We start from the raw sequence: 12,425 nt of genomic DNA, 5'->3' as shown, positions 1-12,425 counted from the left end.
TAGCGGGAGGCGAAGATGGCGGCGGCGTGGGGCGCGCTGCAGCCGCGCTGAGCCCCGTCCGGCACGGCCCCGCCATGAGCTGCTCGGAGGACGCGGCCAAGGAGCGGCTGCTGTGGAGCGTGAAGAAGGAGGTGAGTGAGGGAGCCCCGCGTCCTGCTTCCCCCTCTGCCACAGGTGCCGGGCTCGGAAACCCCTTCCTCCCGCCTCCTCAGGATGGTCCCTCTCCAAACGGACGGGTTTCCACATGGCGCCAAGGAAGCCCCTTCTCCCAGCCCTCCTCGGGGTGGTCCCTCTGACGGGACGCGTTTCAAGACCCGCAGCCTTTTATGCGGCGAGTTCATCGGCTCTCTTTGCCCGTTTAAAGCAGTCCGTAAAACGACGCTTTGTGCGGGCGGGAATTGAAATCTAATTTCCCTCCCCGAGGCTGTGAATGGGAAGTTGGAGGCTTTGTTTCGCTGCGATCGGATCGGTTAACGCTTTCGGCGTCTCCTTCTGGGAAAGGTTACCTTTGCGGTGAAGTCCGTTTCCCAGATACCGAGCGGTTACGGAGGGCCTGGGTGCTTGTCTGAGCCCCCCTCTCCCTTTTGAGGTGAAAACTCCTCTCGCCACTTACATAACTCAGTCCGGCATCGCCTGCATGGCAGAGGACCGGCCCTGTGAAATTAATGGCAACGGGGAAGTTCCCAGTTGAATAGAAGAGACCCCCCCCCCCCCCAACACCGGGGGAGTCTGCTGGGAGATAGGGCTTATGCTTGATTATTTTTGGTAATTTTCCCTTTGCCTGCCCAGGGCAGGGAGTGGGGTGACGGTACCGAGATGCCGCTTTTATGCTGGCAGGGTGCAGAGGGATGTTTGCTCCACGATGCCAGAGCCCTGTTTCCTTATGGAGAGGAAAAGCTCTTTTTTCCTCTCCAGACATGGGCCAGCTTAGTAATGCAAGAGCCCGGGAGGAGGGTGTAAGGGTCTGGTCCGTATGCAGCAGTCTTGATGCCCTGAGCAGCTAAGAGTTCGTGTTGTGATCCCATCTGACTGCAAGCGATAGTGCTCAGGCTGGAGACTGGTCCCACCTGGCCTTCAAATCCTGCTCATTGCTAGAGGAAGCTTTTAAATTGCCTCCAAGTTCTTCCTTTTGGGGAGGTTATTACACAAGGCATCGTTGTACCTAAGGAGTCGCTCAGGTCCCTTGGTGTCTGTCTTTAGTGCTATGATGTGATTTGCCTAAATATTTCCGTTGTCGTGATTGGCCTTTGTTCCATTGCAGAGGTTGAATCCTGCATGCCTTCTGCACCCAAATGTCTTTCATTTCACTGACCTACAAAAAACTAGAACTCTTGGTTCCAAAATGATACCTTTTATTAGACCAACTGGAAAATGGCGAGAAAATTGTCCTTTTCTGCAAGCTTTTGGATCAAAGTTCCTTCGTCAGGCTCTGAGAAAAGTGTAGATGTTACAAGATGGTAAAAAGTCCCCGTAGGTAGGAAATAAACTTAATTTTTGTACAGAGGGAGCTGAAGATGGAAAGCTGTCCCTCTGGGTCGGTGAGAGTGTCTTTGTGAGCTTATTTCACTGGCTTTGCTGTAAGCCCAATCCTTGTAGGTCCTGGGATGGGGATCTGGGGGGAAACAGGTGTGCATTGGTTAGCCAGGATGTTAAAAAAATCTAGGAAACTAAATGAATCTCCTCTGCATGCTATGAGAGATTGCCCTCCAGGTAAATCTGTTTCTGTTTGTTTGCAAAGTGAAATGCAAAGCCCACAGTTGAATCAACATTAACTAGAAGTCCATCAATATACAATGATGAGGGATATAGTTTCCCATTATCAGGGCAACATTACACCACACCAGCAATCTTTCTCCCTTAACAGTACTTAAATGACTCTTATCTAGTTCCTGTTGTCCCAGACCAGAGCAGCGGTCTCTCTAGTCCAGTATCTGGTTTCCAGCAATGGTCAGAACCAGATGCTTTGAGGGAAGCTGCCTGTGAAATGACCCACCCACAGAGCAGATTTTCTCCTTGACGTCTAACTAGTTAGAGACTGGCTTCACCCTTTGAAGTCTGGGCTTTTATATTCCCTTCAAAAGATGCAGGGTCTATGAAGCTAATGAAACTTAAAATCAAGATTGTGCTATGGTGACAAGAGGAAGCACAAAAGGCAGGGTTCTTGCTGGAGCTAGATTTACACTCTGCTGTTTGCATTTTCTTTCTACTCCAGAATGGGGCTGCGGTGGTGCCAATTTGGCCAGGGGTGATTTTACAAATTGCTCTTCATTTGAATTGCACTACTTCAACTGGTGTCTGAAAGATACCAGCTTGGTCTTAGCATGTCCAGTGTGAGTTGGCTCGTGGAAATCCTGCCTGTGGAACCAGACAGATGCCCAAATTCATCTTTGCATAATCAATAAAGGCATAATGGAACAGCTTGTGCCAGGACTATAACCATAAATTAGCACTGGAAAAGACCTTCTGGGTTATCTAGTCTGGCTATGCTGCTCTATGAACTGTACTTTCTGTTGACTGCAGGATAGCAGCATATTTGTGGTTTATGAGGCAGGCATTGGGCAGAATGTGGTTGTGATTGACCTAGACCAGCCTGTTGTTGAGGCTTCTCCTATAACTCACCCCACACCACACTTCTGCATGTTTCCTGAACCACAAACCTCGTACTGGCTTTATTCTTTTCTCCTATGCATCCTTGGTGTTGAGTGCAGCTTAGATGCTTTGCTTTTTCAACAAAGCTTATTATTTTGCATGGCATTTTAGAAGTTGATGAGATCCTAGTCCCTCATATCTCCACTCTGCTGACAGTTTAGACCCCACCTGATAGCATCATTAATTGAATATGGCAGGTTGGAGTTTGGTTTTTAATACCTGGACTTTCATTAGGGTGCTGAGAACACTGGTGTGGCCAAGGTGGCAGGTGCATTTAATTTGCCTTGAACAAAAAGCCTGGCTGCTGCCCTATCCCCTCACAGCTTTGCCTTGTTCCTGAGCATAGGACTGAACTCCTGCAGGCATGCATGCACCTAGCCTGGCATGTAAGCTGCATGGAAAATACTCCAGTGTCTGCAGCTTCAGAAATCTGTGCATCTCGGCATGGGAGTGAGAGAGAGGTCCAGCTACTATTCCAGCAGTCATGCTTAGTTATGATTATACTGAGCTCATAGATTATAAAGTGCCTTAAAACAAACAGGAACGACAGCAAGTTAGTGGCAGAGGCTAAGTATCCTGCGCACTCGCCTCTAGCTCATACTGGCCGTGTCTGCACGTGTGTCAATGCGTTTTAATTCACATTAAATCTAGTACCTCCATAGTGAGGTACTAGAAAATGTGCATTAGTCTGTCTTAATGCACATTAACTAAAGAGTGATGGGCATGCTCCCGAGATGGGGGAAGCTTTAATTAGAGCGGCTCCAAGAGCTGCTCTAATTAGTGCTGCAGCATCTCACGTATTAGTGTCCCTGCACTTCAAAATGGTGGTGGGGGTGCTTGAACTGAAGCTTGTTGAACAAGTTTTAGTTAAAGTGCCCCTGCTGCAATTTTGAAGTGCAGGGATGCTAATGCACAAGACACAGAAGCTGGTAATTACTGTGCTCCAACAGACTTGGACGCTGTTGTGCTGTAATTACAGCGCATCGGAGCAGCCCCGCGACATGTCTGCAAGCACCCACCATTTTTAGTGATGCTTTAATGCGCGTTAGCCTATTTTAATGTGCATTAACTAAAGAGCATAGCTTCTTAGTGATGCTTTCATGCACATTAATGTAGGCTAATGTGCATTAAAGAGCACGTGTAAATGTGCCCACTGTCTCTGTAAGATCAGGGATTAGGGCCCTCCGTAAGAGTAGGAGCAGGGTCATGCTTCTGAAGAGCACATTCAGTGTGGTCTTTTTCCTTATAACAAGCTGCCATGGCTGGATTCAGCCTTGGGGTGTGGTGAGGTGCAAGGAGAGGTAAGGGGAATTTTCTTTGTTAAAACTGCGTGTGTGTGCGTGTGCTGTAGAGCTTAAACTTCTTTTTAAACTGTTTATTTTGTGAAGCCCTGAACTGCTGTTCCCCATGTTATGAATATACCCTTTCCCCTTGTACTTTATGCTGTTGATTGAATTGCTTTCTGAATACCCCATAGGTCATGCAGTCTGCGCTTAGCAATAAAGTCATTTATCCCTCAAAATCCTTGGGTTTAGGGCTGCTTGCTTTCTCAGAATCCCTTCTGTTGCTAATACATTAGCTTCAGCATTTGTTCCTATTTAGTCTTTTCAGTGTTGCTTTTTGGAAGTGGGTAAGGTTGTTTTTGCTGCTGTCTGGCATCTTGTTTTGTTACTTGGAGAATGTTAAATTCTTTGTAGCTTTCTTGGTTTTAGTGCTTGGAGATGGTAGTCTCAGTGGGTTTATGGTGGCTCATGTATAGGAAACCTAAAAGCTTTTGTTCCTGTAGCATAGTGTAATAGCTGTAGAGGTATGGGAGCTATCAGGAATGAGTGGCAGCACAGCCTAGTGATTGGAGCAGGGCACTGAGAGACTTGAGATGTGGGCTCCCTTGTATGCAGTTGCACTTACGCATGCCTTTGGGGAAAATCACTGAAGCTCTGTCTCTCTCTCTAGCCCAGTTCCCTATCTGTGATGATCATCTAGGAACTTCATGCTTGGCACTGTGATAGCAAGGAAATAAATTAGATCCGTAGAAAACTACTGATAGAGATAAAGAAAAATCTGCTTTTGCGATTCATGCTGTCTGTGCTTCCTGAGCAGGATGACACTTCAGCTATCAAATTTTTAAGCTTTTTTTTTTTTTAAAGCAGAAAAGGCAAATCCCTGTTGACTTGTAGCAGTATAGGGGCAATTGCACCACTGAATAATTCCGATCCCGCCTGTTAGGGGGCAGAGGGGATGCACATCAGTCAGTGCCTTCCCCATCTTGCTTGCTGTGTTAAAGGCCCTTTGGCTTGCCCTGCATATAAAGCTTGTATGCAAAATACTCTTTTGTGCATTCATCTGCATTACGTGTTGCAGCTGAGGAGGGAAAGCATCCAAAATCCTAAAGTGGAATCAGCTAGTGCCAAACTGAGGCAGGATCCAGCAGAGACGAGACAAACTCTTCAGGAAGTAGTGCTGGTATGTGGCATCCTAAATTAAAGTGCATTTCAACCCTGCGATCTGTCACCAACTCAGCGCTGCTTGTGTAAAAAAGGAACGTGGTCGAGCTTGGCAGGAAGCGGAGGTGACAGTGGGCTTTTTCCATCAGGCATTTCCTGATGCAGGGAACACACATTCCCTGGATGCCTTCCAGACAGGCTTGTCATGAGCTGCTGTTTTCAAGGCCCTGCTGTTAGCTTTCACTGGGTGCTGTGAGGCCAGTTATCCATCCTTTTCCAGGTGGCTCTGAAGAGATGCCAGTGAGCCATAGATTAAATGACCTCTGCCACTCCCTCAAAGAGACTCCAGTAGCTTTTCAGCTCATTGCTGGATTGTTGCCAGCCCTTGCATATGAAGGTGAATGTTCTTCATGGTAGCACTGAATTGCTGTTTAAGTTTGAACTGAAATCTCCGTGTTGCAGGTCTGAGACTTAACTGACTCCAGGTGTTTTGGGGACCTGATAACCCTGTTTCTAGTCAATCCCCCTGTGTCCTGGGATGTGGTGCTTGTTGCTTGTCTCTATCGATGCAAGGCAGAGCCCCTCAGTATATCATTTGTATGTCCGAGCCCCTGTTATAGCTTCACTGAGAGTGGCTGGGAAAGGAGTGTGAAGACTGGACTACATTTAAAAATCGAATAGAATTGGGGCTTTTAACATTTATGTCTTAAAGTAAGCCAATGTATTTCTAGATTATGCTGTGGTACAGGACTATATTGTGCACTTTGCTGATATTGAAATGGCTGTAGTTGGATACAAATGTGAAGCTTCCACTTAGTCCAGAAATTTGCTTTAAAGCCAGGAAGTGGAAACCATGATATTAGGCTCGCTTTAGCATCTGAATGTACACTTGTATGTATATATATTGAAAAAAAAAAAAAGCAAAGCATCCTTCTAAACCCAAACACTGCTGTGTTGGGCTAATGCATGCGAATCTGAAAACACATTTGGTTTTCATGGTCTAAGCCACATTGAACTGAAAAAACAAATAACTTGAGATTAAAAACAATTTAGGTTGGAATTTTTCCAACCTCTTATTGGGTTTTCAGTGGGAGTTTTAAGCTCTCGTGTATGGGAGTAGGCATGATTGCAGAGGTTTTAATCATTTAAATTTGTATACGTGCATCTTTTGTGGTATGAAATACCTGTGTTGCTGGGCATATTCTGCTATAAAGAGTTCTTATTTCCTATGCTAAAAAGAAATGGAAAACTGTAGAACTCGTGGTTCAGAGATGATACCTTTTATTAGACCAACTAAGAAATTGCAAAAAAAATAAATAAATCTTTTTCTGTAAGCTTTCAGGCGCACACGCCCTTCCTCAGGCTCAGGGAAAACTAAAGATGGTAAAAAGTCCCCATAGGTAGAAAATAAACTTCAGTTTTGCATAGAGGAAGCTAAAGGTGAAAGTCACCTATGCTAAGAAGCTTTAACAGCCACCTGCCTCTTTTGCAGCCTTTCCATATCAGCAAGGGGCCAGTCTTTGGGCTAGAGAGATTGGGCTGCTGCTTTCTCCCAAGATGTTCTGGTCGTGAGCCATGGACATTTTGTCATGAAAACGGTCGGTTCCTTTCTCTGACTGCTTTCTTCAGTGCAGCTGTGATTAGAGCTAGTCGGAATGCGAGATGAATTCTTCCTGACGATTCTCCTCTTCCAGCTGTTGATGGGAGGGAGAAATGTAGCATGTACTGAATATAGCTACTTTACATCTGGCTTTAATGCTATCCCCTCTGTCTTCTTTTGTTACATGATTGTATTTTGACTTTTCCAGAGGATCCCGGCTTCATTCCATGCACAGGATGGACTCTCAGGGGGACAGAGTCAGGGGTGGAAAGCCAGCCTCTTCAGTTGGGTATTTTCTGGCTTATGGAGGCCTGACTTTGCAACTGAAAGAATGTTCTTTTATCATGGCTATTTTTGTTATACCATCATTATTTGTTTTTTGGGAGCACCTCATGATCCTGACCTGTGTATTGTGGAGCACTGTACAAAAGCATGTCCCAAAATGTTGATCTCATCTTCCCTCCAATCATAAATCATGTAGTTTGCTCATCTTCACATGTGTTGAGAAGGCTGCTGCTCCTTTCCCTCTTTGTCGAAAGCAGTATTTCCCCCTGTCGTGTTATTTTTCAAATAACCTTAATCTTTAATCAACTTCTAAGTACATTGAATGTTTTTGTGGCCTCCATGTGCTGAATCTATTGAAATTCAGCTGTATTTGTCATCCAGGTTTAAAGTAGCTGGGATGCACAGCCCTTTTTTATTTCCAGCAAAGCCTTTTGCACACGTTCTCTGGAAATGTTTAATCTATGTCTGCTCTTTTGTGGATGGCCTTGCCATTCCTGCAGTAAAGAATGTATTTTGTTGACTCTAATGGAAAGAAAGACATGTAATATGTTTTGAAAATTTGAGTCAGCTGGGATTCATGCCGTGGCGGCTTATAAGTCCATGTTTCAAACATTTATCTCTCTCTGCAGGAAAATCTATTGTGACAAGTAGGCTCATAAAGGCTGTTCTCTAGCCATTTCCTTCCACCTACTGAAACAGAGCTTTTTTTGCCATTACTATATTCAAACAGAGCATGCTTTCTAGCTGTGAAACAAATATAATAATGATCACCTTAGCAGCTTTCGTTCTGAAAGATCTTGAAGCACTTGAGGAACTGGAATATTTCCCCTGCCATTGAAAGGAGGTGCCTCTGGGCTGAAATACAGCATCTGTTGAACAGCAAACATAACGCCACAGACCCTCTAGAACTAGGTAATGAAGGACTGATGCAGCCGAGTCTTGTAGGGAGATGGAACGTACACCGATTGCCCAAGTCAAAACTGGAAAGGAGGTGAGGATTAAGGTCCTTTTCTTTAAGGAAAAATGGTCTAGATCTTACAACGGCTGCAAGTAATCAGCTCCAGAGTTTTCTCTGTGGTCCATAGTGCTACCAGCATTGTAACAGCCTCCTCATAATACCCCAGCTTTAGTGCTGGCATTTCGGTCACTCTTCCCACCTTGAGGTACTTTGGAGCACTTCGATCTGTCACCAGCCTGGGCAGACCTTCCCTGTAGTCTTGTGATGCCAGTTGCTATGACAAGATGGAGCGTGACTCTTAAACTTCCATGTCCTCTGCTCTGCTATGTTCAAGCTGAGCAGTGCAAGCATAGATAGGGATGTATGAGGTGCTGCTGAAACCAGGCCTCTTCAGGATCTTCAGGCCTGCAAATAAGACTTGTATATCTGAATAAGGAATTTCGGAAGTCTCATAGACAGTCATTAAGCGGGTGTGGGATTGGCAGCTTCCAGCCCTGATGAAAAAGGATTTATAGGGTTTTTTGAAATTTTTTGTTCATTAGTCATTCCTGGCAACCAGTCTCAAACCTGCTCTCTGAAGGTTATAAACCCAGGCCAAAAGTTTCTGTGAACCCTAGTAAAACCCCAGTAAAGTGAGAGCTGCAGCACTACCTCCTGTATTGGTAATGTTCCCTGCTGTCTTCAAGGGATTAGGGGAAGGTCAGCCATTCTGGAAAGCAGAGAGGAGACAGGATTTCCTGTTCTGTAGGAGGCCCAGGGAGCTGCAAGGATTTGTGAATGAATAGCAGTGCCATATTCCTGGGGCCTTTAATAGAAAGCCAAGTGAGCTGGAATCACAGGGAGAGGAGAGGGAACCAGGGGCCTGTATCTAGTCCAGCAAATCTTTGGGGTTCAGAGCTGCTCTGTAGGCTAAGCAGGTTTCCATAGGAGAGAAAGGGACTGACGCTTCAATAATGAGACTAATTTACAGTTTGCTTAGATCCAGTGAAGCCTGTGGGTGGGTGTCTGCACAGGTTTGTGTGGAAAGCCCAATCTGCAGCTGCCTTTCTGGCGTGGCCAGCGCAGTTGATGACTGTATAATTTCCTACCTCAAAGTGTTATAAAATTTTTAGCGTTTCTTTTTAAACATTTCATCTGATCACAGGGAATTATTTGTCTTGGTTCCTTGCCTGGAGCCTCCTTGAATTAAGTAGCAATGAAAGAGTGATGTGGGCTTGAAGAATGATGTATTCCAGCTTCTGAGAGAGCACCTGCTTTTCATGCCCTGAAAGTACTTCTCTCAGAAAACTTGCAAGGGGTGTTCTGTACCAGGGGCTGCTCTGTGCTGTGGATGGCCTTCTGCCACTGCCTTCTCTGACCTGAAGTGGGGAGACTGCCCTGTGGCTTGCCGTGGCAAGATTTAGAACATTTATCTGTATCTTACTGATGATTTGGTCCTGAGGAACTTGAGACAGTTCTTGTATGTCAGGGTGGAGGGGCTGATTATTGGAAGGATAGTCCTTCCGTGATTGCCCTGAATTGGGAATTAGGGCGTTTGGATTCAATTCCACATCCTGCCACACACTCCTTAAGTAACCATGGTCATGTCCTTTAATCTCTCCAAGCCTCAGTTTTCCTACCCCCAAAAAGAGGAATAACTTCCATTCCTTTCCCTGCTTCTTCAATTTGATGTACAGTATGCTAGACTGTATAAATGCAGTCTTAGCTGGGGCTTCCTGGGGCTGCTGAACAGTAATATTGGCACTAAGCACTGAAGAAAGTTGAGAGCAATGAAGACTTCTACTAGTAACTGTTTAAGTTTGTTAGTTCAGGTGGCTTGGTACTAAATATGTCCCCCCTTGGAGCAATTGCCCAAAGCCTAATGTCAGACACTCAAATGATGTCAGCCCTTTGAGGCGGCTAGAGTTTCTCGTAAATGTGTCAGCTGGGATCACAAATTACAGCAATTGCAAGAGGGTGTCAGGTGGGCATGATACTAGATGTTGGTTAATGAAGTTATTGGTAACATGATTATTATAGGGATTGGCTGTTTATGAAAAATATCAAAAGAGAAGGATGAACTGCATAATGAAGGTACTGGGTGCTGGGACTCTAGGGCCCTGTTCTTAGCATTGGTATAAATTACTGTAGGTGAGAGCCTCTCTAGCCCTAAACTTCTGTGAATGTGTGTGTGACTCTGTTTCCTTTTGTGTAAATCTGGGAGGATGATATTGCCATTCCTGATGGTGACAGTTTAGCTAATTCAGGGCATGTTCTGCTTCCTCTCCCTCTTATTTTTTCTCCCTCTCTTCCTTCCCCTGTGGAAAAGGGTAAGATCAGATAGGTGCTTTGAACAAATTTGGCAAGGAAGTCATTGTGTTGTGGGTGCTGCTTTTTGTATTGAATATGATTCTTGCACCATTACTTTATTTTTTTCACCATTCCTCTTATTTGCTGTATCCACCTGCTGCATCTTGTCACACTCAAGCTGGGACCTCACACTCTTTGTATCAGTATTTTGGGTGGGGATTTAATTAGGGTTTTTGGGGGTTTTTCGGAACTGATTATAGAGACCAATTGGTAACCTCCCGGGTGCAGATATTTATGCCGGTATAGATGTGCCTTATCCCATTCTAGCTTCTTCCACCTCCCAAATGGCATTTAAGCCATATGCATATCAGCACAGTTTTCCTGGGTTGACTGTATCCAAGCTAAACAGGGGATGGTACCATGTTCATTGTATCTGTACTGTCAAGGTGACAAACCCTCTGTTTATAGAGTTTCTGAGATGAGAAACACTTCTGAGCAAGGGCAAGCATGTCTCATTCCTAGTAGGGACAATGTTTGCCATGATGGGGTGTCAACCTTGATGCCAGATCCCAAATCAGTAGACTGACTGTTTTAAGTAGCCCCTATTGATGCTTGTAGAAATAACAGGTTTTGAGAGCGTTTTTCATTCACAAGTCAATGCTTTACAAAAATAAGCCACTATCATTATCCTCATCTTCCCCAGATGAGGCGCAGAACAAGTTGCCCAAGTCAGCCACTGACCTCAGTAACAGAACTAGACTCCCCTCGTCCCTCGCCCAAGGCCATCTCTGGTGGGGCATCCTGCCTCCCACTTGGGAAGTGTTGGTTCAGGCTAGCTAACGGCAACTGAACAGGCAGAGCATCCTCTTCTTTTAAGCAGCCAGGCCTGGTGTAATCTCTTGTTTTCCAAAGGCTCCCTGGCAGTTCTAGAGTAGGAAAGGTTTGGGATTGGTACTTTTGTGCTCCTGCCAAGACAAACAGCAATCAAGGTTGTATGTCAACAGAGTGGTAAATAGAGTCCTGGGGAAGGTAATATTTCACCTTCTGCCTTCCAGGATAAGGCCTTCTCTCACTCTTGTTTTCCCTTTTAATTGCTTGTTAATTCTCCAGCTTTCAGTGCTTCACTACTGGCTGGCCTGAAGCCTGATAACCCAATGCCCTCCTACCTGAAAAGGCTCATGGTTGTCTTCAGTTATCACATTTGCTTTTTACTTTGGTGCTTGCCCTGCTTAGAGTAATGACATGAGCTTTATTTATCCTGCTTATTGATTGGAGCCTTGTTGCAGTGCTGCAGAAGCTGAAGATCAGGCTGCTGGGGGACTGCGACTAGATAATGCAGTCAGTGGTCTCTGGCCACTGAGCAGAATCAGGCCTACCTGCTGAGGCCCTGCTGTTGCTCCAGGATCAAACCGAGAACCACACCTCTGGACCATCCATGTAGTCACACTGCCAGTTTTTCTAGGGGTTTTATTTATTTTATTTTTTTTGGCCATTCTGTTTTCACAGTGCTCAGCACAGTAGGGAACTGGACTGTGACTGGGGCTTCTAGCCACAATACAAATAATACCAATAAAATACCTACAAGGTTTGAAGCTTCTTCTTACACAATTGTATTACCTTTGTTTCTTAGAAACCTTGCTCTCAGGAATCCTTCAGTGCTTAGCCAGCTTGCCTTTCAAACCTTTTATTCTCTACGTTAATCAAATTCTCCCCTGCCCAGCATAGGCAAAATGCTTCCTTCAGGCTCAGGCATGAAGTATCGAGGGAGATCATCAATTGAATCCTTTGTAAAATACTTTTTAGATTCATGCAGGAGCAAGCTAAACTCCAAAGCCCAGCTTAACTTTTTCTTTCTCTTGATCTAAAAATGATTCTTCCCTGAAGCTAAGATGCTGATAGTGAGCTGTATTAATGACAGGTTTTTCTCTGCCAGTAATTGACAGATTGTTCTTTGCTCACAGAGGGAATTTCAGGAGAGTAGAAAGTTTGCTACTGGAGAAGGAAGCAAAAAATAACCCAGGTGCCATAGAAGCAACAGCACCTGTCTTCTGACAGGTGTATTAATGACAGTGAGCTGTCATTAATACAGCTCACTATCATTGCGGGACCCTTGGCAAGGCTTTACAAGCACTCGTGGCTATCTGGTACGGTGCCAGAGGACTGGAAGAGGGCCAATGTGGTTCCCATCTTCAAAAAAGGG

The 12,425-nt window shown here is 45.1% G+C and overlaps 1 protein-coding gene across 1 annotated transcript in view; it reads left to right on the top strand.

Annotated features, from left to right (window-relative positions):
- Nucleotides 1-7: 7 nt before the first annotated feature.
- The window catches only part of SGSM2 (small G protein signaling modulator 2), a 133,603-nt gene continuing 121,185 nt past the window's right edge, over nt 8-12,425 (top strand). Inside the window, exon 1 of the mRNA XM_019511036.1 lies at nt 8-131. Coding sequence (XP_019366581.1) covers nt 75-131 — 57 coding nt within the window. The 5' untranslated portion in view covers nt 8-74. The remainder of the gene's footprint in view (nt 132-12,425) is intronic.

This window comes from Gavialis gangeticus, unplaced genomic scaffold (genome assembly GCF_001723915.1).
Source record: "Gavialis gangeticus isolate Ggan-Ray unplaced genomic scaffold, GavGan_comp1, whole genome shotgun sequence".
Classification (NCBI taxonomy): domain Eukaryota; kingdom Metazoa; phylum Chordata; order Crocodylia; family Gavialidae; genus Gavialis; species Gavialis gangeticus.
The sequence above is the reverse complement of the archived record's forward strand: the minus strand, read 5'-3'. Positions and strand labels throughout refer to the sequence as shown.